This window comes from Nanorana parkeri, unplaced genomic scaffold (genome assembly GCF_000935625.1).
Source record: "Nanorana parkeri isolate BGI_ZX_2015 unplaced genomic scaffold, ASM93562v1 scaffold970, whole genome shotgun sequence".
NCBI lineage: Eukaryota > Metazoa > Chordata > Amphibia > Anura > Dicroglossidae > Nanorana > Nanorana parkeri.
Window position 1 is genome coordinate 324,773 of NW_017307238.1, and position 26,330 is coordinate 351,102.

General features: G+C 43.7%; 1 protein-coding gene across 2 annotated transcripts; it reads left to right on the forward strand.

Moving 5' to 3' along the window:
• Positions 1 to 6,501: 6,501 nt before the first annotated feature.
• LOC108795476 (ETS-related transcription factor Elf-5-like) lies at positions 6,502 to 22,540 on the forward strand. 2 transcript variants are annotated; one of them, XM_018566739.1, is made up of 5 exons: positions 6,502 to 6,638; positions 13,609 to 13,728; positions 16,094 to 16,174; positions 20,004 to 20,196; positions 22,401 to 22,540. In XM_018566739.1, the coding sequence occupies exons 1-5, from the start codon at positions 6,536 to 6,538 to the stop codon at positions 22,498 to 22,500; spliced, it is 597 nt and encodes a 198-aa protein (XP_018422241.1). In that variant the 5' UTR covers positions 6,502 to 6,535; the 3' UTR covers positions 22,501 to 22,540. The 2 variants fall into 2 exon arrangements, with proteins under 2 accessions (XP_018422241.1, XP_018422242.1); XM_018566740.1 differs by having other exon boundaries at positions 13,609 to 13,695.
• The last annotated feature ends 3,790 nt before the right edge of the window (positions 22,541 to 26,330 follow it).

Genomic DNA, 26,330 nt, shown 5'->3' on the forward strand with positions numbered 1-26,330 from the left:
GTTTCTTATCACATCCCATTGTAATTCAAAATAATTTTGCCCATACAGTTTAAATTCAGTCTTCCAGGAGTGTCTTATTAGTGGCAGAAGATATAGAGGACAAGTCCAGCAAGACAGTTCTATATTATTTCTACAAGGGCCTTCACACCATAGCTGGGAACAAATGACATGGTGTGTGCAATGACCGATCGATACGAAATGATAGATGTTAACAGGAAAACCTTTTACTCCAGCAGTAAATAAAACACGTTTTACCTCCCAAACAGCCTCTCACAAGCAGAAAAATGGTTAAACTGCTATATAGACATATAATTCTGTTATAATGAAACATTCTATCATTTTTGTTGCACAACACAAAAAGAATTAAATAAATATCCATGTAACGTTTTACATTTTGCAGAAAAACTAATTCACACAGGGCTGTACAGCATGGGGACAGTTTTTGATGCACCCGGAGCTGTGGGAAGAATCGTGTGAGCAGCTCATGTAACTACTGTATATCAAAATGCAGGAGCTGTGCATCCTCACACGCGGCTTCCTGCAGCTCAGAGTTTCGTCAGCCGCACACAGACAGGGTATGGCCTCGGATGTAGGCATGATGGATCCAGTTCCATGCACCATTTGTGTGTGGCTGTCAAAACTCGGAGCTGCACGAAGCAGTGTGTGCCCACGTGCTTCATGCCACAGCTCTGGGCGCATCAACAATCGCCACTTCATGCTGTATGGGGCAACACGCCCCGTATGAATGAGGCCTAATAGCTATATATATATATGTGTGTATATATATATATATATATATATGTTGTGTGGCAATCCCACGGTAGAACTGGGGGTTGTAGTCACCCAGGACTCTCAGCCAGAAATGCTGAGCGGTTACAGGAGGCAAGTTGTTGTACTGGGAAAGAGCTGACTTTGCGGCTCTTCCCAGGAATTCTGGATTTGGTATGGGATCCTGGAACAGGGAGATTTGGGAGGGATGAAATCTCCATTCCTGGGTCCATGGTTTAGTAGGGGTCAGCACCTAATGATTGCACACCTGTGCATAGCCCTTATGGAAAGGGTGCTGGCTAATGCTCTGGGCTCCAGCTGGGGAGAGGAACAGGGATGTTCAGGAGTCCTCCAACTTCCCTTTTTTACAAATGGAGTTTATACACTCACCTAACACTGGCTCCATGCCTGGTCAGGCCAAGTATCTGCTACAACTAAGGCTCAGTTGTGGGACCGAAATGCGTCATTGGTTTGTTATTGCGTGCTTTTATGTATTTTTGGGAATAAATTGATATTATTGGACTGATCCCCTTTTGAGTTCTGGTTTTCTATTGACTTTTGGATTTAGGACTTAGGTGGAGGCTTTACGTGGCACCAAAGTTCCATTAGCGGGAGTAGATGTATGAGAGCTGAGCTGCTCCATTTCTATTATCAGGCCACGTGCCTTTGCTCTATATGTGACTGGCGTGTCATGTGAGCACTGTCACCATTCAGGAAATTTCAAGCGGAGCCACTGATTGGTTGCATAAGCACAGCTTCTGCACCACTAAACCATACTGAACGTTTGTGTTTTAAACAGTCTTACCATTTCTTGGAAAAGCAACAGCATACTGATTGTATTACTGACTGTGATTATGTCTTTTAAGCAGTAGATGGTGCTGTAGTGCAATGCTAGTCCACGTTAGTTTTCTATCTGCATACTTATCTATTATATACACAGGTTGTTATTTCTGTATGCTGTATTCTGATGTAATGTTCTTCTAAGCAAGTAAAACTTAATTCAGCATTCCTCAAGATCTCAGTGCTTCATCAAAACACATAACCAACATTATTCACCATCTAACTTGTAGTACCCATCAATATCACTGATCTGGCATGCTGTAGATTCACATGGCAAGATGCTCCAGTGTAAAGCCTGCTGAATCTGCTTGCAATTTTTTAGACAAAATGCAGATTACAGGATAAGTTCACTTTAAAGCAGGGATGTCAAACTCAATTTAATCGTGGGCCGCATCAACATTATGGTTGCCTCAAAGGGCCTGTAAGACTATATAAATGTATCTAATCTTTATCATAATTGCCTCTGCATTCGATTATTACTGGTTTTAGTAATAACTTAATACCTAGATCTGAAAGTAGAAGTCTAGGAAATGGCCTGGTGGCCCGGATTCAGCCCCTGGGCCTTGAGTTTGAGACATGTGCTTTGAAGTGAACCTATACTTCACCTATGCAGAACAAGGGCTTGACAGTCCCCCCTCTATGGCTGATACTTATCTTCTTCATGCCAACCTTTGTGGCCACTGAGCTCTAAAAATAAGGGCCATACACATCTCCCCACCTAGTTTTTAGCAATAAGAGTGGGTTGGGAGATGTGTATGCGGGCCAGACACCAGCCAGAGTGTCCCAGGTTGCTAAGAACCAGACGGCAGCTCTTAGCAACCTGGGACGCTTTGGCCGGCGTCCCGTCCAGCTCCTGGCAACCATTGACATCACAGATTGCCAGGAGCTGGGCAGAACGTCAGGGGCACAATTTGTTGTAGATACGCCTCTGGTAAAAGCAAGATGTGTTTTCTTCCTCTCCATTTTAATCATGTCTAGCCTCCATTATGTGGGCTGCATCTAGTGGTTTGAGGTGTTTGCTTTCCTGCAGCCATTATCGATTTTTCGTGTGATTATGAGCAATTGAGAACGGATTCTACTAAAATTACATTGTGTAATATCTGGATTAGGAATACAGAGCAGTATGTAGTCGGTGGTTACTGCCCCCTTGTGATCAACATGTAGAATTGAAAGATGTTGAAGAGCGCCCAATGAAGGTATAAAAAACAAGGGCGACGGAGGGCATTCTTGTCTAGTGTCATCACTGATACTAAAATGAAGCTGTTATATCCATAGTAAAAAAAAATTTATGCTGCAAGGCTTCCAATTTTAAAAAAGTCCTTTATTTCAGGGGTGCAGTATTTGGGGGTCTTTTTTATTTATCATGGAGGTATGATGGCTTTATATTTTATGTTGTTAGGTATTTTAGGTTAAACTACTTTTTCCTGCAACATATCTTTCATTAAAAAAAGTGGGCTTTTGTCTCCGGAGCTGTTCTGTGAAAAGCATATTGGACATTTTCTGACGGAGGAGGATGGAGAGCAAGCAACTCACTATCAGAGCAGCCGAAACTGCAATTCTCAGTGCTGGACGTTCGGGGCCTAGTCTAGGGTAAGGGCTGAATGAAGTAAGAGGCTTCACAAACATAGCCGCAGCAGCCACACATTGGGCACATTAGAAGTAATTTATTTTTACAGTGCGATTGTCCAAAAATTGTTTTTGTCCGGAGTTCACCTTTAATTCATGTGTTAAACCCCTACCTGTGCTGTTTTCGCCTAGTAACTATGTGTTGTTATAACCCATAACCTACAACTTTATGAGCCTAAAATTGCTATTTAAAATTGGCCTATATTCCACTGCTGTATCCTTTGTGGTCTCTTCATTCTGGTATTAAAACCCCCAAATGTGCTTTTTATCTTTAGTAACTTTGGGCCTAATATTGCTATTCAAAATTGTTCTGCAGCTGGCTTCATTTCCACTGCGGCATCATTCCTATAATAAAACCCCCAAACATCCTTTTTATCTTTAGTAACTGTTGGCCTAAAATTGCTATTCCACTGCTGTATCCTCAGCGGCCTCTTAATTTTTGTATTAAAGCCCCCAAATGAGCTTTTTGTCTCAGCAAAGTTTGCCTAGAGTTGTCATTATTTTTATATTCTGCTACTGGCCTATTTCCACTGCTGCATCATCCTTAGTCTCTTAAAGGTGAACTATGAGGTGAGTAAAAATCACTCAGCCTCATAGTTCGAGCCGACGTGTGACAATGAACCTGTCACACGTCGGCTCAATAGATCTGGAAGTGAGCGAACACATACCGTCGCTCGCTAGCTTGTCGATCCTGTCCCTGCAGAGAGTTGTGACTGTCACTCACGGCTCCCTGCAGGGATTTCCCCCCCTCCCCTGTCTGATCCTCCAGCGCTGACTGACGGAACGGACAGGGAATGGGGCAGGTACAGCTGGCTCTGCCTCTGGATAGGCAGAGCCAGCTGTCAATCACGCAGCTGGGTGGATCCAGACAGTAATGTCGGGATCTGTCCCGGCAGCGGCGGTCTCAGTATACCGCGAGCTGTAGCTCGCGGTATACTGAGCTTTGGGTCACAGGAGAACGCTAGTTTGTGTCCTACTGTGACCCTGGAGAGAACTATGGGGAAAAGCACTGACCCCATAGTTCTCCTTTAAGTCTCAATGAGAGTTTGATAGAAACTCCCTGGACTCTTCTAGTGATATATGTAAATAAAAAATATATATATGTTTGAGGCTAGTTACTGGCCGGATTTGTGGGAGGAGCCCCGCACTTTTAAGCCTGTCCGTTCCCCCCACTCACCCGTCGGGACGTCCAAGTCATCCCACCCTCCCTTATCCCTTTCATAACAGTTACTTGAGTAAGCCCTCTTATTTGCATACTGACCATAGTGACCCTGACACACCTCAGGTCATGTTGTAGGTAGGGTCATCGTCTTCATTTTCCGGTACATATCAGTGGGGCTCTGACTACAAATAAAGTTTTTAATCCCAGAGTCAGATAATATATTTTTTTTAAAAGCCTACAGTTTGCCAGGCCACCAGGGTACCATACAAAGAGACATTGGTGGGGGTACCCATATTTGATCCCTCCACATGTAGCAGTCATTCTGGTAACACAGCCCCATATAAGGGTGATGGAACGGGCTTACTTTATAATTAAAACAGAACTCCAGGCAAAACTGTTCTTAAAGCAGTGGGGCTTCCCCTGTACCGCAAGGTTTAAGTGCTCATCTTTGCCTAGGGTCAAAAATAGAAAAACTCTTACAGTGGGGAGAGCTTCTTTAATACTTGGGGGATGCCTTAAAAGTGCACATGCTGTTACGGAAAAATACTATTTAGTCCTTTAAAAATAGCGAGAAAAGTAATTGAGGCCCCATTAAAGATTTTACCTAGACCTTTGAAGGGCAGTGAGGTTGTACCCCCTTCCTCCTTCCTTTACCATACCAAGCCACCAGGGTACCATACTAGGGGAGTGGAAAAGACTCCCCCCTTGCCCCAATGTTGAGGGACAAGGGCCTTTCCTCACATCCTATCCCCTAAAAGGATATGGGGGTTTGTCGGGGGTGACTTATTGTTCCCTACATATCTGTCTCCTACCAGAAGAATGAGTACCGGGGTATATTAGTACCCCTTATTACTCAATTCACACAAAAAGTGAACACATCTTGAAAGAGTCCTGTAACACTAAAAATTACAAAACAAATTACATCGACAATCATGTCCTCCATCAATGTAAATCAATAATCCATCCTGATGATCTGCTGCCTTGCGATTGTCCCCCACTGTTATGAAGACCCGCTGCTGCTGATGATGATTCTTGGCTTCACTCCCATCTGTAAATGACAGATCCCTGGCTGCCGTGGTAATGTAAACACAGTGCCAGGGATCCCGGGTGACGTCATAGACCATATTGGATTTAGCAACACAGTCCCATCCTTGCAACACAGTCCCATCTAAGGGCGACGGCACAAGCTTACTTGATAATTAATATGTGCAGGTTCCAGGTTTTTTGCAATATTTCTTGGTACCCATTGGTGTCCCCATAAACATCGTTCTCATGTAACCAAGTTTTATGTCAAGTCCTTGGTCTGCTCTCCCAGGCTGCTCTCCTTGTGCAGCAAGTCATCCCTCAAAACAGATCAGCAATTTTCACATTAAAGAGAACAAACAATCCACTTGGACAAAGTTGGCCAAAAGACAAACTTTGAAAAACTTTTAACCGTAACATGAAAAACATCCACTAGATGGCACCATTACCATTGCCAATGCCACCTTATAATTGACCCAAGAATGACCTGAACAATTAAATGACCATTTCAGATTTGACCCATTATGGTCTAGATCATCATACTGACTTGACTCCTTCCAATAATACTGTCAGTCATTTTTTTCTGCTGTGGTATCATTAGGAGTCCTGCCTGCCTGTCAGTTTACAGTAACTCTTTGTTTTCCCAGATATACTTGCAGGGAGTGCCCTGCAGTTAATAACAGGTTGAGATCTGGCAGCCAGCCATGCTGAGACATTTACCTGAAACTCTGGGAAAGCAGCTACCCGAAAAACAATGAGAAGGAGAAACCCTGATTAGAAGCCTATTTAATGGTGAGGCTTCTTGGAAGACATGCATTGTGAATGAATACGGAACAGGTAGAGACAATGCGCCTACATTACCAGTAAGATTCTCTGACTTATCGTGCCTAATGTACTGGAAACTGCTTATTCTTGTTCTACCACTACTTCTGCTAAAGAACCCTTTCCCCTCTTCTGCTTTCCAACCACTCAGCAGTCCTGCGCACTGACCATGAACATCAGCAACTGAGAACAAAAGTTGAATCACTTTGTCCTCCACTTGTGATCCTTCCCTGTCTGACCTAAAGAGTTTGCACTTGACTGCATGCAGAGGGAGGCTGCTGAAGATCCGGCAAGATGTACCACACTGCAACTGTGCCATTCACCATCCTGACCAATCTGACAGCTGAACCAATCCTGACCAATCTGGGCTGCAGCACCAACCAGCCATGGTTAACAGGTGAGGCCAAGCAAGTAAAGATGTTTGAAGTGGAACTCTGCCTTAAATGTTTAAAATCCATTTTAGATACAGTGGATAAGGGTTAGATACTGCAAAGTTTTATTGCTGTCTGTGCTCCCATTGAGTAGACTTTGTATTACTGTGGAGAATCCACTAGGGGCTTGTGACACTATCCTCCAATAAATAAATAGAGAGTGAAGTGGGGGGTAATCAAGGGGTTGATATTTGACATAGTCAACACAGCTGATGGCCTGGGGTGGCAAGACTACAGAGGGAACACATATCATGTTGTCGGTTACCCAGAACAGATTCCAATAAAATACAAGATACTTCCATTATATTTTGCAGAGGATACTATGCTTTCTAAAAGGAAAGCCTAGCAGTGCCTGTGTTGGTAGTCTTCCTAGGAATATAAAGAAATAGGCACGCCATTGACTTCTATCAGTAACATATTGTAATATCTAATAGAATTGACTGACAGACTGCCCTCTTTTCTGCCATTGTAAACCAGCCAGTCATTAGTGTTACTGTCTCTGGATGCCACCATGAATCTGTACAATTAGGTCCAAACTGCTACCAGAATAAGACTTAAGACTTGCCTTACTCTTCAAACCACCTGATGTACAGACACACAGTGGGCACACAAACTTCATCCCCAGCTATGGTATGCCTTGTGTCATATGACATCTGATCCTGTTAGCCTGGTACTAAGGATAGGTGGTCAACCAGGGTAGGAGTGGGTCAGGGCACAGTTGGGGTAGGGGACAGAAAGAGTACGATCGGCCCTGGGGGAATCTGTACAGTTTAACTAACCAGAATCCAATAATGTGGAAAAGGCCGGTTTGGCTATCTTGGTGCTTGTTGTCATCCATTAAGATCTGTGACAACCAGTCTGAACTTGAAGCACACTAGAATAATTAGAGAAATACCCCCCCAGAACAGAAGGACCCTTTAGCGTAGGGTGGTTTTCATAGGCAATGTGTGACCCTTACAAAAAAACCAAAATAGTTTACCCACATATCACTCCAATGACCCTTTGAACTTCTTAATATCTGTTAATATTCTTAATATCTGTTCATAGTAAGCCCTCAGGGGCAGGGCCCTCCTTACCATCTTGTCTTGAATTGTATTGTAATTGTAATGTCTTCCTTATATTGTAAAGCGCTGCGCAAACTGTTGGCGTTATATAAATCCTGTATAATAATAATAATGGTGGGAGAAATCTTTCTTCTTTAGACTGGTACAAAGACCAGCGCTTGAGTTTGCATAGCAGACTTAAGAGTTTTTAAGAGTGTGTGGACTCAGCCATTAACAATGTCTTAGGATGTCCTTGTGTGGGATCTAAGGCAGAAACATTGATGTCCTGATCAGCTGAGTATTTACAAGTATACAATGTAATAGGATGGAGGGAGACTTATGAAGATACTGCAAAGACCGGCTGGTAGTAGTGATGGATGATGCTTTATAACACATTCAGTTGTCATATCTCTGAGCACCTACAGGTAGAGGTCTCGTTGGGAAATAGCAACTGAACATGTTACAAAACCTCATATTCTCATCTTGTCCGAGTCAACTGGACATCTAATGTATATTCCCAACTTACAACTAACCAGCACCAGCCTATCTGATACCAGAGTTGCAGGGGAATTATTGCAGGTGAAAATAATTTCTTAATTTGTGTTGCCACAAGATTCTGCAAAGACCATTATACCCAATCTGGTTGACAAACAGTAAACCACCTAGTATGTTTTTGGAGTGTCAGAAGAAGCCAGAGCACCCAGTAGAAATCTGCTGCAGAATGGGGAGGACAAACAAACTCCATACACATAGTGTTCTTGGTAGGAATTGACAGATAAGTTGTATTTTTCAGTGATAGATTGGCCCTAGGACAATAATCATTTCTATGGCCGTTTTCTCCTCTGATAGGATTATGGCTGATCTTGAGGTTTAGGTGTTAGGTAGAGAATTAGGGTTTAATTTGGGGATTAGGTTGAGGGTCAGATTTGGGCATATGATAGGATAATGGCTGATCTTGAGATTTAGGTGTTAGGTAGAGAATTAGGGTTTAATTTTGGGATTGGGTTGAGGGTCAGACTAAGACATGTCATAGGGTTATGGCTGATCTTGAGGTTTAGGTGTTAGGTAGAGAATTAGGGTTTAATTTTGGGATTGGGTTGAGGGTCAGACTAAGACATGTCATAGGGTTATGGCTGATCTTGAGGTTTAGGTGTTAGGTAGAGAATTAGGGTTTAATTTTGGGATTAGGTTGATGGTCAGAATAAGGCATGTCACAGGATTATGGCTGATCTTGAGATTTAGGTATTAGGTAGAGAATTAGGGTTTAATTTTTGGATTACGTTGAGGATCAGATTTAGGCATATGATAGGATTATGGCTGATCTTGAGGTTTAGGTGTTAAATGGAGAATTATGGTTTAATTTTGGGTTTAGGTTGAGGGATTTAGGAATTACAATGAGGTTAAGACTTATTGGTATGGTTTTCTTGAGGATAAAGATTCAGTTTAGAGGTTCCGTTGATGTTAAGTGTTAGGGGATACATTGGGGTTAAGCATTATGGATAGGTTGAGGTTAGGGTTTAGACTTGGCGTTAGGTTGGGGCTAATGTTTAGGTTTAAATGTTAGATTAGGTTTAGGGGAAAGGTTGAGGTCAAGGATAATCTTGACCTCAACCTTTCCCCTAAAGGTTATACCGTACTAATACCGTACTCTCATTCCAAACACAGCCATTCCAATGTTCACTATTTAATCAATGATTCCATTCTGCAAGGCAGTCATGACAGACACCTACCCACCCTGCTTCTCACAATAATCAAACTCTTCCTTCTTTTAGAGTATTACCCTAATCAAAACTCTGGGGACCAGTCAGAGCACAGCTATGGAGCGAGTGATGCAGAGTTACCGTTATTGGCTTTTCTCACCTCTCCTGAATATTCCTCGAGGGATTCAGAGATCTGGAGTGTGACTGACAACACAATGGTTGATGAGACAATACCTCTGTTCACAGGCGAGTATGCAGATGGCATATGCATTCACCAGCTCACTTGACATTGAGAAACAGTAGACTTGATAAGAACCAGAAAGATAAAATAGTAATAACAGATCTAGTCGATATAATGGGTGTCAGGAGTCCAATTAGGGCAAACCTGCGCTTTTGCTCATGAAGTAACAACACAGTTGAGTAGAGTCCATGACAGTTCAGTTCTTTTTTTAACAATCGATTTTTTTTTTGGACATACTTTCTGTGAGGTTTAGTTGTTTTTTTCTAAGCAAAAGCAGCACTGATACACAAAAGTTTAGGAAATGTTAAGATAGAGCGGAAATGAAAGTAACAATCTCTGAAAGTAAAGAAAGAAAAAATCTCCACACACGCAGGGTAAAAAAAATAGATAAAAAGTAAACAAGATATCTGATAGTGATACAGAAAGCGGAGATCCAAATTTAGTTTATCATTCATAATTTAAAGGTTCTTCTTTCCTGAGTATTAACCCCTTTACAACACCAAAACACATATATGCATCATCACCGTGGGTGGGCCTTAACATGCAGCTGTTTCATATACGTGTTGCTGTTTTGTTCTGGGGTGCTCTAAATCGGCAGCCCCCAGAACTGTGACCGAGCTGTCGCCATCAGCTCACGCTCAACTACGGACAGTCCAGGGCAGGTAGGATGAGCTTCTGATTGCAGTTAATCACAGTGAACAAATTACTACTGACGGCTTGGTGCCAGATACCACAGCATACCTTCAGAGGTCTAGTAGAGTCTATGCCTTGATGGGTCAGAGCTGTTTTGGTGGCAAAAGGGGGACCTACTCAATATTAGGAGGGTGGTCATAATGTTATGGCAGATTGGTTCATATCTGAATTTAAGTTATCAGTCCAACATGCTGTTTTCACTGATACCAATATATACATTATTGGCATTTCTATGAGGCATTTACACAACACTATGTCACTGTTAAAACGATAATTTATTCACTTCACAATTTAAAATCCGATATTTAGTTTTTACACATGCTTTCAAAATTTATATAACATAAACATCTCCCTTTGTTTTGTTGCTTTTTGAAAAATACAACCCTTATTTTTATACCATGTTTGGTTTTTACATTCAGGTATCATATCTATTATACCACCGTACAACCATTACTTAATATACACTATATTGCCATAAGTATTGGGACGCCATGAACTTTAATGGCATCCCAGTCTTAGACCGTAGGGTTCAATATTGAGTTGGCCCACCCTTTGCCGCTATAACAGCTTCAACTCTTCTGGGAAGGCGTCCACAAGGTTTAGGGGTGTGTCTATGGGAATGTTTGACCATTTTTCCAGAAGCGCATATGTGAGGTCAGCTACTGATGTTGGACGAGAAGGCCTGGCTCGCAGTCTCCACTCTAATTCATCCCAAAGGTGTTCTATCGAGTTGAGGTCAGGACTCTGTGCAGGCCAGTCAAGTTCCTCCACCCCACACTGGCTCATCCATGTCCTTATGTACCTTGCTTTGTGCACTGGTGCGCAGTCATGTTGGAACAGGAAGGGGCCATCCCCAAACTGTTCCAACAAAGTTGGGAACATGAAATTGTCAAAAATGTTTTGGTATGCTGATGCCTTAACAGTTCCCTTCACTGGAACTAAGGGGCCAAGACGAACCCCTGAAAATCAACCCCACACAATAATCCTCCGTCCACCAAACTTTACACTTGGCACAATGCAGGCAGGCAAGTACCGTTCTCCTGGCAACCGCCAAACCTAGACACGTCCATCTCGACAGAGAAGCGTGATTCCTCACTCCAGAGAACACGTCTCCACTTCTCTAGAGTCCAGTGGCAGCGTGCTTTATACCACTGCATCCAACGCTTTCCACATGAAGTTTGGAGGTCTTTAGCTATTGACTCTGCAGACAGTTGGCGACTTCTGCAGACAGTTGGCGACTTCTGCGCACTGTGCACTTCAGCATGCGCTGACCCCGCTCTGTCATCTTATGTGGCCTACCACTTCGTGGCTGAGTTGCTGTTGTTCCCAGTTGCTTCCACTTTGTTATAATACCACTAACAGTTGACCGTGGAATGTTTAGTAGCAAGGAAATTTCACGGAACACCTGAATCCAATGATTTGGAGGGGCATCTCAATACGTTTGGCAATATAGATTATGTTGCATCCAAGGGCTTGTAATTTCTTTTCTCAGGTGGCGCTCTTCCAGACTTCTGCGCACTGTGCACTTCAGCATGCGCTGACCCCGCTCTGTCATCTTATGTGGCCTACCACTTCGTGGCTGAGTTGCTGTTGTTCCCAGTTGCTTCCACTTTGTTATAATACCACTAACAGTTGACCGTGGAATGTTTAGTAGCAAGGAAATTTCACGGAACACCTGAATCCAATGATTTGGAGGGGCATCTCAATACGTTTGGCAATATAGATTATGTTGCATCCAAGGGCTTGTAATTTCTTTTCTCAGGTGGCGCTCTTCCCAGGCATGTAATGTAACCAGAGGACACAATAGGAGTTCCCTTTATGGGTTGTCTTCCGGTCACTATAGCCTTAAGAGGTGCCAGTCTATTTCTATGAGAAGAAGAATCCCCTGAGCACACACTGTGCGGGCCCCTCTCCAGTGCCTGAGTTACCCTCCTCCTGTGGTGGTGGGGGAGACATGACACCTGGCTTTTGGAACCCATCCATCTAGCCGATTTTATGCCGGCCCTATCCAACCCTGCTTTGACTCTACATAAAAGCTGCTAACGTAAGCTCCCCTGACGAAGCTCTAATGTGAAACGCGCCTTGAGAAAAAGAAATGACAAGTCCTTGAATACAACATACATTAAGTAATGGTTGTACGGTGGTATAATAGATATGCTACCTGATATGATTATGTTATATGACTTTTTGAAGCACATGCAAAAACGAAATGTTGGATTTTAAATTGTGATGTGAATAAATTATCGCTTTAACAGTGACACAATGTTGTGTAAGTGCCTCATAGCAACCCCATTCATTTATATATTGGTATTATTAAATCGAAAGGGAGGAGGCAGTGACAGACCTGTACATGACTCTTGGGAAGGTTTATTCGGTGGATATGGTGTTTTCACTGTCGGTACCCTCTGTTTATGTGTTTTCTTTTTACATGCTTAGTTTGACGTGCCACTTTTTCTGATGTTATGTTTGAGACCCAATTGAACTTTCAGTTAATACATTCCAGTCACATCAAAACAAGAGGTGTGCAAAATTCAGCTTATGTTCTTTAGAGAGCAGCCACAGCCCTAGTAAAGAAACCTGTCCTCTGCCCGCATGCTGTAGAGAAGGTTCCTTGTTCTCTGTGGGGAAGCAGTGTTCTCTCTGCAGAGGTCCGACTTGTCTCCTGTATTTCTTTGACCACATTTCCTTTTGCCTTCCTAAGGTCTCCCATTGTAGTCACACATACAGAAGCACTGTGTTTAGAAACAAGTACACTGCTTTTTACACTGCTCCCTTGCAGCTCCACCCCTCCTCCCTAATGTCCCACCCACCTCTCTACTTTGCCAGCCTCTCCTATAGCCTGTAGCCCAGTTGCATGTTACATGTGGGGCAATGCATTGTCAGAGGTGACCCAGAAGCCCCAAAAACAGCAGAAACTGCTACTCCAAGTGAGCAGGGATATGCAGTATTGTTAATAGATATAAGTAACAAATCATTTTTTATTTATTTCACAATACATGTGATGCTGGTGCCTGTGGATCTCTATTAGGCTAGAACATTTGCTTGTATTGCTTGAAATATTCCAAGCTTTCTTTTAAAATAAATGAACTTTTTATGATGCCTGGTCTAGTCCAGGAAACAGCAGTCTCTTGGTTTCTAGCAAAATTCCCCTTGCTCTGGGGAAATATTAGACGGCCTTCAGTACAGTATCAACCACAGTCTATAGGAACAATGTATGTCTCCTCTTGCTGTTTACCGTTAATGTTTCCCGTCCTTGCAGACCTGTTAGACACAGTGACAACACGCAGAAGGAATTTGGACCAACAGGTTTTACAGGAGGATGCAGAGACTGAGACTGCAGTCTGTGGTGAGCACAATAAGGCATTGCCTGACTCTGAGGGTATGTTTCGATATTACTTATGTACACACACTGCCTTGTATCTGCATTTTATTCCTTTGTTTAACCCTTCGTATGCATAGACATTTAAAGTCGAACTTTGCGCAGGCAGGTAGGCTTTTTATTGCAGAAGAGACATACTATGGGCCCAGTAAACTTTTTGGCACACGTGATGCATACTCGGCATGTGACTCATCAGCAACACAGTGTGCCTATGTTAAAGACAATTTTTCGTCACCTATACCAAATCCTGGAAAGATCGGAAATTGTGATTTGTTTCAAGAATATCACAGTTTAGATGCCCTATTAACTAATATACTAATCTAAATAAGATATATTATATACATCTTATATATTATATACATTATATAATGTATGTAAGATATTAGCCGCAGAACTGCGCTTGGTCTGAGCAGGGTCAGATCTGAACAGCAGGCTGGCTGATTTCGTCTAATAATGCTTAAAGGAGAACTATGAGGTGAGAGCTTTTCACTCACCTCATAGTTCTAGCCGACCTGTGACAATGAGACTGTCACAGGTCGGCTCAGTAGATCGGGAAGTGAGCGAACATATACCGGCGTTCGCTCGCCTCTCGATCCTGTCACGGCTCTCTGCCGTGACAGGGGAGGGTCTGGATTCCCCCCTCCCCGCTCCGATCCACCAGCGCTGACTGGCGGAATGGACGGGGGAGGGGGCGAGTACAGCTGGCTCTGCCTCAAGATAGGCATAGCCAGCTGTCACACAGCTGGGCGGATCTCGACATCGATGTCGGGATCCACTCCGGCGTCTCAGTATACCGCGAGCTAATACTGAGCTTAGGGTGACGGGAGGACGCTAGTTTGTGTCCTCCCGTTACCCTAAGGAGAACCATGGGGAAAAGCCCTGACTCCATAGTTCTCCTTTAACAGAAGGAGACTGATGCTAGGAGAAGCTGCCTCCTTCCTCTACCAATTTTTAAAAGTTGCACATGCTCGATTTAGTGTATATTCTTGACACGCCTCGGTGCCGGGATGAATTAATTCCCAAGCACATGCGCAGGAGTTACGGCACCTGTAGCTGACCAATTAAGTTGGAGAAGATGCTGAACCCAGGTGAAGACCGGGCGAAATTATCATGGACTTTGCATCACTGGAGTATAGCTGGCCATACACCTTACAATTTTCTGCAGATTTTCTGTGGCCAGATGGAAAAGGTGCAACAGATTCCTCCATCTGCACTTAACTGTGGATGGAGTAATCTCCACCTGGGCCAATCTGTTGCACTTTTTCCATCTGACCACAGAAAATCTGCAGACATGGTCGCACTGTTCCTTGAGTGTGCATATCTGTCATATATAAATTTAGCGCCAGTGAATCTTTGATTGTAAAGAAGTACCGATGTGATGATGCACTGTGAACCAATATCTTTATATTGTTGGATTTGTCAAATTTCAATAAAAATATTGATACAGAAAGTCTTGGTAGCCGGTTGAAAACAAATTATAGCATTATAAGTGTATGACATAAAACACAGCCAACACGTTTTGGGGAATTGTGGCTTCAGAGCTTTGATAGTGGTAGATCTGCTGGTCATGAGCACTGTAGTCTGGGTCATTTTATGATAACAGTGTTCCTGAATGTGTGCTGTGCCTGCAATGGCAAAACCACCAGTTTTAGGAGAAGGCCTCCACCACTTTAAACTATATCCCTACATAGGAGACCTAATAACACGCCTACACAGCATGAAGATATCATCACCATGTGGTAACTGGGATATACCCATATTGAATGATCCCATGCCTACTCCCCTACTTTACTGCTACCGGTATATTCTCTATTTAATACATTGTCTGTACTCCCTTCATTTTTTTATGTTATAAATAAACATCTTGATTTTGTTTTCTGTATGCAAAAAAATCAGTAAAATCAGATTGAACCAAAAACCACCAGTTTTGCTACTGCAGGCACAGTAGACACTCTGTAAGACTTTTATCATAAGTGAACACAGAATGCAGTGCCCACGACCAACATATTTATGAAGGGGGAGCCAAAACCCCTCCAAATGCATTGGCTTTTTTTTATGTCATACACTAAAAAAAGCGATCGTTGTTCTTCAACTGGACATCTATTGTCTTCATGCATGTTGTTCAAATCCCACCAATAACCTTTCAATGAGAGGCAGGAGAAGTGAAGCAGAGTTAATGACCAAGGAAAAAGGATGCTTTCTTTTGTGATTTGTAATACACAGATGATCTACTGTAGATCTTAATAGTAAAAAAAATAATTTTCTCTCCGATCGTTAGCTATGCTAATAGCTAATGTTGTTTTAGGATGACATAACAAAGCTGTGTTGTCTATTAACTTTGTAACCTTTATTCTGTGTTAATAAGAAACAGGAATTTCAGAACTGAAAGCATCGCAAGAGACTCGGAGAAAGAACAGCCACAGGGGAAACAAAGGAAGCAGGACAAGTGAGTGATACTACTGGGGTTTTCCCATGTACAGAAGCTGGGTCACAATTTTAAGTCATTCAGTAAACTTGCAATGTTTATTCCCTGGCTGATGTTGGCAGCTATTGTGCTGAGCTTAGTAACAGTGATGCAAGGTATAAATGTATCCTCTGATGTCAGTCCACTGGTTTTACAGTTGTCTGACATATGAGGATGCAAGGCAAATGCAGATTGATGGGGGTCAACATTTTTCTGAAAATACCTAATGTGGACCATACTGGACAACCAGTTGTTTGTATCATATGTAGAATTTAAGGTAGATTTTAAAGGGATACTAAACTTAAACCTGATCCTTTCTCAAGTCATCATAGGAGAATAATGTGGGTTGACCTCCCTAATGTGGGTAGCTGCCTTACTATCATGTTTATCTAGTGTTTACTTCCGCTTTAATTGCTGAATTTTCATGCCAGGTCACTTATTCAAAAAGTATCCAATCCAGAGGGTCAGCATGACAGGCAATAGCAATAAGGAGGTCAGCTATGGAAGCTGTATTTTTCTCATGACAAGGTTGCTTTAGGGCAGGGGCGCCCACAATGTTTCGTCTGGAGATCTACTTTTCAAATGACGAGCTCAATGAGATCTACCAACGAAAAAACACCTGCATTCAGGGGCGGGAGAGGGTGTGGCGGTGCATTGAAGTCAATGGCCCCGCAGCCACACAAGCCCGGAGGCACATTAGTGCCTGCGTTCCGGTCCAGTGCGATCTGCAAAAATGCTGCCTCTGCACAGAGTGCTGCTCCCCATTGAGAAACTCATGAATGAACAGGAAGTGATGTAAAGCACTTCCTGTTCATTCATAACTGGGGCACATAGTACTATGTGTCCCCAGTTACAGTATTTACAAACACTGGAGTGATCAGCTGATTGCTCCAGTGTTTGTCCTGCACAGAGGATTGGCACATATCACTGATATGTACCGATCCTCTGCCACTCGGCAACGCACACAGGGGGCTCAGCCTGCAACTTCTCCTCTGGATCCCCGCTACTTTCCCAGGCAGAGGCAGCAGGGATCCGAGGAGAAGTGAAGGAAGCACTTAAGCCGCAAGAGGAGCGGTGGAGGGAGCCGCTGTCACAGCAGCATGGCCGAGCGGTGAGGAGAGAGAGCCGCTGGCTGTCAGATCCTGGCCGAGCAGCGCTCGCTCTCTCTCTCCTCACCGCTCGGCCATGCTGCTGCGATAGCCCTCCTCCGCTGCCGGCTGCACTGCTTCCTTCACTTCACCTCGGACCCCCGCTGCATACAGATGGGGGAGAGCAGCGGGGATCCAGAGGAGAAGCCCCACGGTGGGAGGACAGGACATAGCGATCTACCAGTGTTCGCTACGCGATCGACCTAATAGGCACCCCTGCTTTAGGGGCTGTTCACTCCAGTAGTGTGAACTACTGCATGCTACCACAGCACATTACTGCATGTCCTAGGTTTTTACAGTGGACTGATATCAGAGGATGCAAGGGAAATTTCCTTGTCTGAGTTGGGACTGTATTAAGGAAGGTAGCCCAACACATATGGTGTGAATGGGCCCCTAAGTGTATCTAGTACTTGGGGTTGTTTACTATCCCAGCACTTTATTAGGAAATGTAAGATCTATGTGTTTCATTCTGTTTTATTTTTTAATTCAGGGCTGCAAATTATTTACAGGTCCTCTTTACAGGTGTCTATAAATAGTCAGTGTTTGGGGTAGGTTGTTGGCTGGGCAGGATTGGTAATTGATATGGCTTTACTTGCTGGGTTCTGGTCATCAGCTTCAAGTGTACTAGTGTGAAGTAGGTGGTTGGTTTTTGGTCATGCTGGGCATGGAGGCTCTGGACATGGCGGAGAGACATTAGGAAGTTGGAAGAGAATAGGTGAGGTGCAGCATCTTATATCGTGAAGGTGTGCTATGTGTTGTTGGGGGGCAAGTGTGGCTAACTAGTCCCAGGAAGACTAAGCATTGCTCTTCTGGTGCGAAGAGCAATGAGAGAGTGCGGTATGGCTCTAAACACATGGACTTTGCACTTGGTTGTAAACACTAAAGGGAATCCCATTTAGCAAGCATTTACAGAGCACTTGACCTACTGAATTGGGTTATGTTGTGTTTTACGGCTAGTATGCTGCCTGGAGGCCAAATTTTCTGCTACTGGCCTTATACTTCAAGCATCTTTAATTATATACTTGCTCTAAGCTGCCTGGGCAACATTTGTAAAATGCACTTCAGATGCACGATTAAAAAAACAGTGCCAAAAGTATTGGGACACCCCTCCAAATCATTGGATTCAGGTGTTCTGTGAATTTTCCTTGCTACTAAATATTCCGCGGTCATCTGGGAACAACAGCGACTCAGCCATGAAGTGGTAGGCCATGTAAAATGACAGAGCGGGGTCAGTGCATGCTGAAGTGCACAGTGTGCAGAAGTCACCAACTGTCTGCAGAGTCAATAGCTACAGACTTCCAAACTTTGTGTGGCCTTCAGATTAGCACAACAACAGTGCGTAGAGAGCTTCATGGAATGGGTATCCATGGCAGAGCAGCTGCATCTAAACCAAGTGCAATGCAAAGCGTTGGATGCAGTGGTGTAAAGCACGCCGCCACTGGACTCTAGAGAAGTGAAAAATCACGCTTCTCTGTCTGGCAATCCGATGGACGTGTCTGGGTTTGGCGATTGCCAGAAGAACGGTACTTGCCTGACTGCATTGTGCCAAGTGTAAAGTTTGGTGGAGGAGGGATTATGGTGTGGGGTTGTTTTTCAGGGGTTAGGCTTGGCCCCTTAGTTCCAGTGAAGGGAACTCTGAAGGCATCAGCATACCAAGACATTTTGGACAATTTAATGCTCCCAACTTTCTTGGAACCGTTTGGGGATGGCCCCTTCCTGTTCCAACATGACTGCGTACCAGTGCACAAAGCAAGGTCCATAAAGACATGGATTAGCGACTTTGCGGGTTCAGGAACTTGACTGGCCTGCACAGAGTTCTGACCTAAACCCGATAGACCACCTTTGGGATGAATTAGAGTGGAGACTGCGAGCCAGGCCTTCTCCTCCAACATCAGTACCTGACCTCACAAATGCGCTTCTGGAAGAATGGTCAAACATTCCTATAGACACACTCCTAAACCTTGTGGACGCCTTCCCAGAAGACTTGAAGCTGTTATAGCGGCAAAGGGTGGGCCAACTCAATATTGAACCCTACGGACTACGACTGGGGTGCCATTAAAGTTCATGTGCGTGTAAAGGCCGGCGTCCCAATACTTTTGGCAATATAGTGTAGCTTGAGTTAACTGGTGTCTATTATGCTGAATCAAGTACCATTTCCTGAAAGTGGTAATCAAGCCTGACAGCTAAATGCATAGTTACATTACAAACATCTGAACAATATCATCTGTGACTCCGTTCAGCCTGTCTTGTGAATCACACAAGAATCTTAAGGACAAAAATAAAACTGTAAATGCAGATGCACGTATAATTAACTATTATTTTTTGAATGGTAGGCCAAAATTCTGCTTTAAGTGGAGGCAATACTAGAATTCTAACTAGCAAAGGATAAACTTTGATTGGACTACTGTGGCTTGAATTGCCTTACTAAACAATACTGCAATAATAACACACAGTAATTGGCTCATATTTATGCCGGGAAAACATGAAGAACATAAAATAGTATTATAATATAGAGCAGTTTCTAGCTTAGGTGCCCCTTGAGTCTAAAAAATTTTCGGAAAGTTGCTCTTCCGTATTGGTCATTGTGTGTCAAGTGAGCAGTAGGCTATTTGTGCTAATTTCAGAACGAGCACGTCTAAAGATTTTTCTCTTTTCTATTTCAGACCAAAGCGTGCACCTCTGGGAGTTTGTACGTGACCTTTTGCTGAGTCCACAGAAGAACCAAGAGGCAGTGCGATGGGAGAACCGTAAGGAAGGAACGTTCCGTGTCGTTAAGTCTGACATGTTCGCCCAGTTATGGGGAGAGCAGAAGAAGAACAAATGTATGAATTATGAGAAGCTAAGCCGGGCCCTAAGGTAAAAAAATATAAGGATTAAACGAGCTGTATAAGAACATCACTGGAAACGGCAAAGTACCGTATTTTTCGCTCCATAAGACGCACTTTTCTCCCCCCAAAAGGAGGGGGAAAATGTGCCTGCGTCTTATGGAGCGAATCCAGATGCCCGAGACATGCAGTTTTGGGTGCCGGGCGAGTAGTAGGAGCCACTGCTCGTTAAATACGAGTGATCCAATGAGATCACTCGTATTAAAGCCGAGCAGCGGCAGCGGCGATCGTATTCAGCAGTAGGAGCCACTGCTCGTTTAATACGAGTGATCTAATGAGATCACTCGTATTAAAGCCGAGCAGCGGCGATCGTATTCAGCAGTAGGAGCCACTGCTCGTTTAATACGAGTGATCTAATGAGATCACTCGTATTAAAACCGAGCAGCGGCGACGATGGAGATCACCATAGAGCAGACGAAGAACGGACTTTCTTCGTCTGCTCTGTGTGATCACTGAGACCGTGGTGCTGTAATTACAGCGCCACCTGTCTCAGCGGTCACTAACTGCAGCTTCTGTCACAGCTTCTGTCATAGAAGCTGTGTCAGGAGCTACAGTCTGTCGAGTGCTCCATAAGGCGCGCCGGACCTCCTTGCATCCTATGGTCCGGTGCGTCTTATGGACCGCAAAATACGGTACTTCTTTCCCAAGCAGAAAGAAGACTGAGCCTTGTTCTCATGCTGGCATTGCTCGAGTACATAACACCACCTTAAAATACATTTTCCAAATAAAGTATAAACAACAAAAAAAAACTCACAGGCTCAGCAGCATGCCATGGCAAAATAAGTTAACTCCCATGTGCATGAACGGCTCATCCAGAGGTAACCAATCAAGCAGTCGAAGACTATGGACCCGGAAGGTTGGAACGAAGATGGAAGTGCTGGCAATGGAGGAGAGCACTGACATTGCAGCGCAGGAGGGGATCTCATTGACAGGTAAGTCTGCCATACTGTGCTAATATGCTATGCATATTAGCTGAAAGCTCATGGGGGTCATTTTTTGTACTTTACTTTAAAGGTAATATAGTGGTTTTGTAGGGGAGAGAGAGAGTAATATAGAGGCAGCATTTGTCAGTGAAATAGTGCACGCATGGCTATCTTACATAGCTAGTCAGGTTGAAAAAAGACACATGTCCATCGAGTTCAACCTATAGCGATATGAAAAAAAAAAAAGCCTAAACAGAACGCTATGTCCACAATTACCTGCTGTTGATCCAGAGGAAGGCAAAAAAAACCCAACCCCTATGGAGCATGGTTCAATGTGCTCCAACAGGGGAAATAAATTCCTTTCTGATCCCATAAGGCAATCGGATATTCCCTGGATCAACAATCCATGATGCTTAATATACCTATAAGAACTCAATATCCAGTAATATTCGGTGCATTTAGGAATACATCCAGATTTTTTTTTTAAACAAATAACTGAGCTCGCTAGAACTAGCTCCTGGGGGAGTCTGTTCCACATTTTCACAGCTCTAACTGTGAAGAATCCTTTCCGTATGCAAAGGTTAAACCTCTTCTCCTCCAGGCGCAGAGTGCCCCCCTGTCCTTTGCAGTGACCTTAACGTGAATAATTTGGCACCAAGCTCACTATATTGACCATTTATATATTTATACATGGTGATCATGTCCCCCCTTAATCACCTCTTCACCAGAGAGAACAAATTCAGGTCAGTTCATCTTTCCTCATAGCTGAGCTCCTCCATGCCTCTTATAAGTTTAGTCGCCCTTCGCTGCACTTTCTCCAGTTCCACAACATCTAGTGTCTATAGCAGTGGTTGTCAACTTACAAGTTTACAGACCTCAATAGTTAAAGCTGAAATTTACACACAAGTGAATGACTCATCCTTTATTGGATTAAGTCTACCAAAAGGTGTATAAATAGCTCCCTTTTTGCCTTGTAAATGTTATTCTGTAAGGTTATTGCAAAAAAAGGTGAATGTTTCATAAAAATATGTTGATCCTGCCAGCTTTTGCTTTCCCTGAGGCCTTTTTAATAGGGTGGCCTCCAGCTCCTGATGCTACAAGAGCTTTGTCATAATCCTGTGTGAACAACAGGCAGTTGTACTTTCAGCCAATCCGCCGCAGTCAATATTTTTCATATATGTTTATTTGTAAAAAAAACCAAATTGTATACCCATTGTATTTACATGTATTTATGTTTTCACTTCACTTCCAGGCATTACTATAAGTCCGGTATTCTGGAACGAGTAGACGGGAGACTAACTTACAAATTTGGGAAGAAAGCTCATGGGTGGAAAGAAGACTCTACTACATAATGATCTATAAAGACAAGCAGTGGCGGTATCAAAAAGAATTATGGACAGGGAAGTGGACTGGAGCTTGAGACTAACCATACAGAGATTTTTATACAATTTTTTTTAATCATTTTTATATTAAAAGTTTATGTGAATAGTCCATAGAATTTTCAGACATCTGTACCATACCTTAAACTTAACATAGCTGCCGCTCATACCTGTACCCACGTCCGCGATGCAAATCTAATTTTAAACAGCATGACACGTTTGGCAGGAGGTGCTGCTAGCCGGAGGTGGCAATTGCAATCAACCAGATGGTTGTGGCGTGGTATTGCAACAGTATCCCCATTTGAATTACGGTAAAAGAAAAAAAGAAAACCGGCAGCAATATTACCTCCTGAACTCCTGGGCCTGAACGCTCTACCCACCCTCTGAAAAGTCATCCACTAGGGGCAAATATGCATATTTGGAGTTCTGACTGGCTAATCTGCATGTGTGTTCTAGATCAGTCTCTCAAAGGACTAAAGCTGGAAACAGCCAGGTAACAAGCATCTTCAGGAGGAGGTCAGCAGTGGCAGCCTTCAGCAGCTGAGAGGGGGTGCAGCCAGGCCGGCCTGGCTGCGCCCCCTTGCCCCTGTTGCCGTGGCAAGCACAGGGCGCCATTGGCAACGGTCAGCCAACACAGCCGCAGGATGGCAGGGAGAAGAGGAGCGGCACAGGCTCCAGCTTCTCCTCCGATCCCTGCTGCTCTCCCCCGCCTGTATGGGCAGAGGACTCTGTGTCCTCAATCTCTTCTTCTATTTGAAAACAGAAATGTCAGGGGTCCGTTTAGACCCCCCAATATTTCCCCGAAAACTAAAAATGTTTTCATTAGTTTCGTCAAACGAAACATACTTGTATGCTATTTTCGATTTGGCCACCAGCGCATTCCGCAAATGCGCGCTACCATCCTGGAGGCGGGGAGCATGACGTCACATACCGCACACGTCTGTTCGGGGGGCACAGTTTTCTGTTCTTGCCTCGGACGCAAAAGGAGCTAGCTACGGCTCTGATGAAATCGATTGGATAACTAGTTGTTATAAACTAGAACTGCTCTTCCTTCTAAAACTTTGCAATATAAGGCAGTTTGTACAGCATACCAAACAGTGAACATGATCGTTTTGGAATGTTTAGTTGTAAAAATAAAAACTTTTGTAAGAAAAAAAGTGAACTGTCATGTCACTCCTGTTTTATCTAGAGAGGTTGCAGTCCCACCGTCATTACTAAAATCCAAAGATTCCTTCAAGTAAAACTGAAGCCAAAACTTTTCTTTTAGTTTTTTGGTAAGAGGATTATAACCTATTGGGAGGGGGGGGGGGGTTTCCTTCACTTCCTGTCTGACAGTCACAACAAGATTAGAGAGGAAGTACCTCCAAAGAGAGGGAATCCCAGGTGGTCAGCAGAACAAATGTCCACATTGGAAGATTTCCCATCTATTCCTGTTCTGATGACAACCCAAAATGTGGAATTTGCTTTCATTTAGAGACAACAGTCACCAGGACAATTTCGAAGGGTGAATCTCTCTAACAGGGGGCACAGACAGCAATAAAATCCTGAATCTTTATTCTATCCAAAACTAAAAAATAATGGTTTGCTTTCAGTACTTTTCAGCACTTTAAGAACTAATTGCAGCCACACAGTTAAGCCTACGGAAATGATCGGTGGAAGGGCAGGAGAAGCCCGCTATATTTCATTGTTGTATGAAGGGATGCCTGGAATTCTAATGGAAGTGACTGGTCTTTGCATTTGATTTTTGGGGGCATGTACAGCAAAAGAGATGCCTGGGATGATTTTATTACATGCGACTACTCGTGGGGCTGAAGAAGGCTTAATGCTAATCCATTACAAAAACTTGTAATAAGAGAAATAGCTGTGTACGAGGTAAATGCTTCTCGTGCCAACCCCCAAGTCATTAGAGTCCTGTAGTAATGTAGGGGTCAGTAAGAAGGCCCATCAAGCACAGTGGGGGACAGAAGGTTCTGCACAGACTTTAGGGGGACAATTTCTTTTAAAGAAATCAGTGTTCTTATAGTTTTTTTGATGGTTAGGTTTTGTTGTACTCTACCTGACCAACACTTCTGCCGCTTTGATTGGCACTAGCTTTGGGGTCCTGTCTCCGACCTTGTGTATTCTTTCCCATTCACAAAACACAGCCGGTGATGATGCTGCGGCCGTGGGTACTTAAATATTCAAATGCCCCCTTTTGCTCACCTAAATCAACGATCAGATGACGTTCAAGTCCACAGTTTCCTCTACCATGCACAGGATGGTTGGGTCCTTCTTTTGGTGCTCATGCAACCATATGCCTAATGTAGACACTTCCAGGATCCAGAAAAAAAAAAAGTGATGTCAGCACAAGGAGACAGAAAGGGGGCCAGCTGGCACGGGCACAGCTGCAGAGATGGATTACCAGTGCACTGCACCTGGAAATGATGCCAGCGAGGGGCTTAGGCAAGTGTGCGTGTATATATCCATTTTATTTTATTCTCATTCATATGGTATTTAAAGAAAAACAAAAGGGCTTTAAGATATGCAGTTATATAGATGTTAGTGGTTTAGATGCAGGAAACTATTTCTCACTTCCTGTACCAGTGACAATGTTTTTATAGGGACAGTGAGTGAGAAGAACCTCTCTAAAAGGGACACCACAAGGGCCAATCACCTTGATTTCCAGACTTAACTATAATCTCACGGTTGTTTTAAAGACATCCTGCCAAGTAAATCTGGCCATACACCTATAGATTATCTGCAGAGTTTCTATGGTCAGATGGAAAAAGTGCAACAGATTCCTCCATCTATGCTAAACTGTGTGGTTGGAGGAATCTCCCGCCGGGCCAAGTTTCAGTATCTTGCTAGTCGGCCACTCTGGCTCAATCTGATTGGATGCAGGCATTGGTCAGGTATTTTGACAGCCAGCGGGACCAACTAGCAAGATACTTAAACTTGGCCCAGTGGGAGATTTCTCCATGCACACAGTTTAGCGTAGATGGAGGAATGTGTGGCACTTTTTCCATCTGACCATAAAAAATCAGCAAGGTGCCCCATGTGTCCCATACATAGGTTATGGGGCACCTCGTTGACCACCTATTACATAGGTGGTTGTATGCAGGCATTGTACATATATAATCTATAGTAGGGCTGCAACAACTAATCGACATAATCGATTATAAATCGATTATTGAAAAAGTTGTCAACTTTTTCAATAATCGATTAATAGGCTTCCGATCATTTGGCCCTGTTCACGGGTCCACAAACGCGCGCCGCACCTCCTCCCCAACTCACGTTCACCGCTGCCAGACCCGCCCGCATCCACGCTCTACACGCCGCACCTCCTTCCCGCCTCACACTATCCGCCCACATCCACGATTGGCACAGGGACGCGGGGAGATGTAGTAAGGAGGAGCAGGTGTGGGGGGATAACAGCTGCCGATAGACAGGTCCGATCTCAGAAGCAAGTTGCTGGAAGACTGCTCAGGTAAGCCTGAGGTGTACGGCCAGCTTTAGTGGGATTGCAGTGTCTGGTTTTATGCCTTTACTGGATCCATAAACACGTGCAAACACTTCTTTCTACCATCTTGCTATTAAAAAAACAAAAAACACAGGAAAAATAGGATTTTGGTACTCACCGTAAAATCCTTTTCTCTCCGTTCATTGAAGGACACAGGGAACAGATCGGAGATCATGTACTGTAGGGTAATATCGCCACCTGCAGGAGAAGGACGCTAGGCACAAAACAACTAAAGACCAATTACAGCCTAGGGGCGGCCCCTGCCGGTGGCCAAACCCCCCACCTACTGAGAAGTCTCCAGTTT

What these genes read in the sequence shown, in the direction of transcription:
- LOC108795476 (XM_018566739.1), top strand. Translation starts at nt 6,536, where the DNA reads ATGTACCACACTGCAACTGTGCCATTCACCATCCTGACCAATCTGACA. An exon ending in CAACCAGCCATGGTTAACAG is followed by an intron (nt 6,639 to 13,608) that starts GTGAGGCCAAGC and finishes CCGTCCTTGCAG; the next exon opens with ACCTGTTAGACACAGTGACA. An exon ending in AAGCTAAGCCGGGCCCTAAG is followed by an intron (nt 20,197 to 22,400) that starts GTAAAAAAATAT and finishes CTTCACTTCCAG; the next exon opens with GCATTACTATAAGTCCGGTA.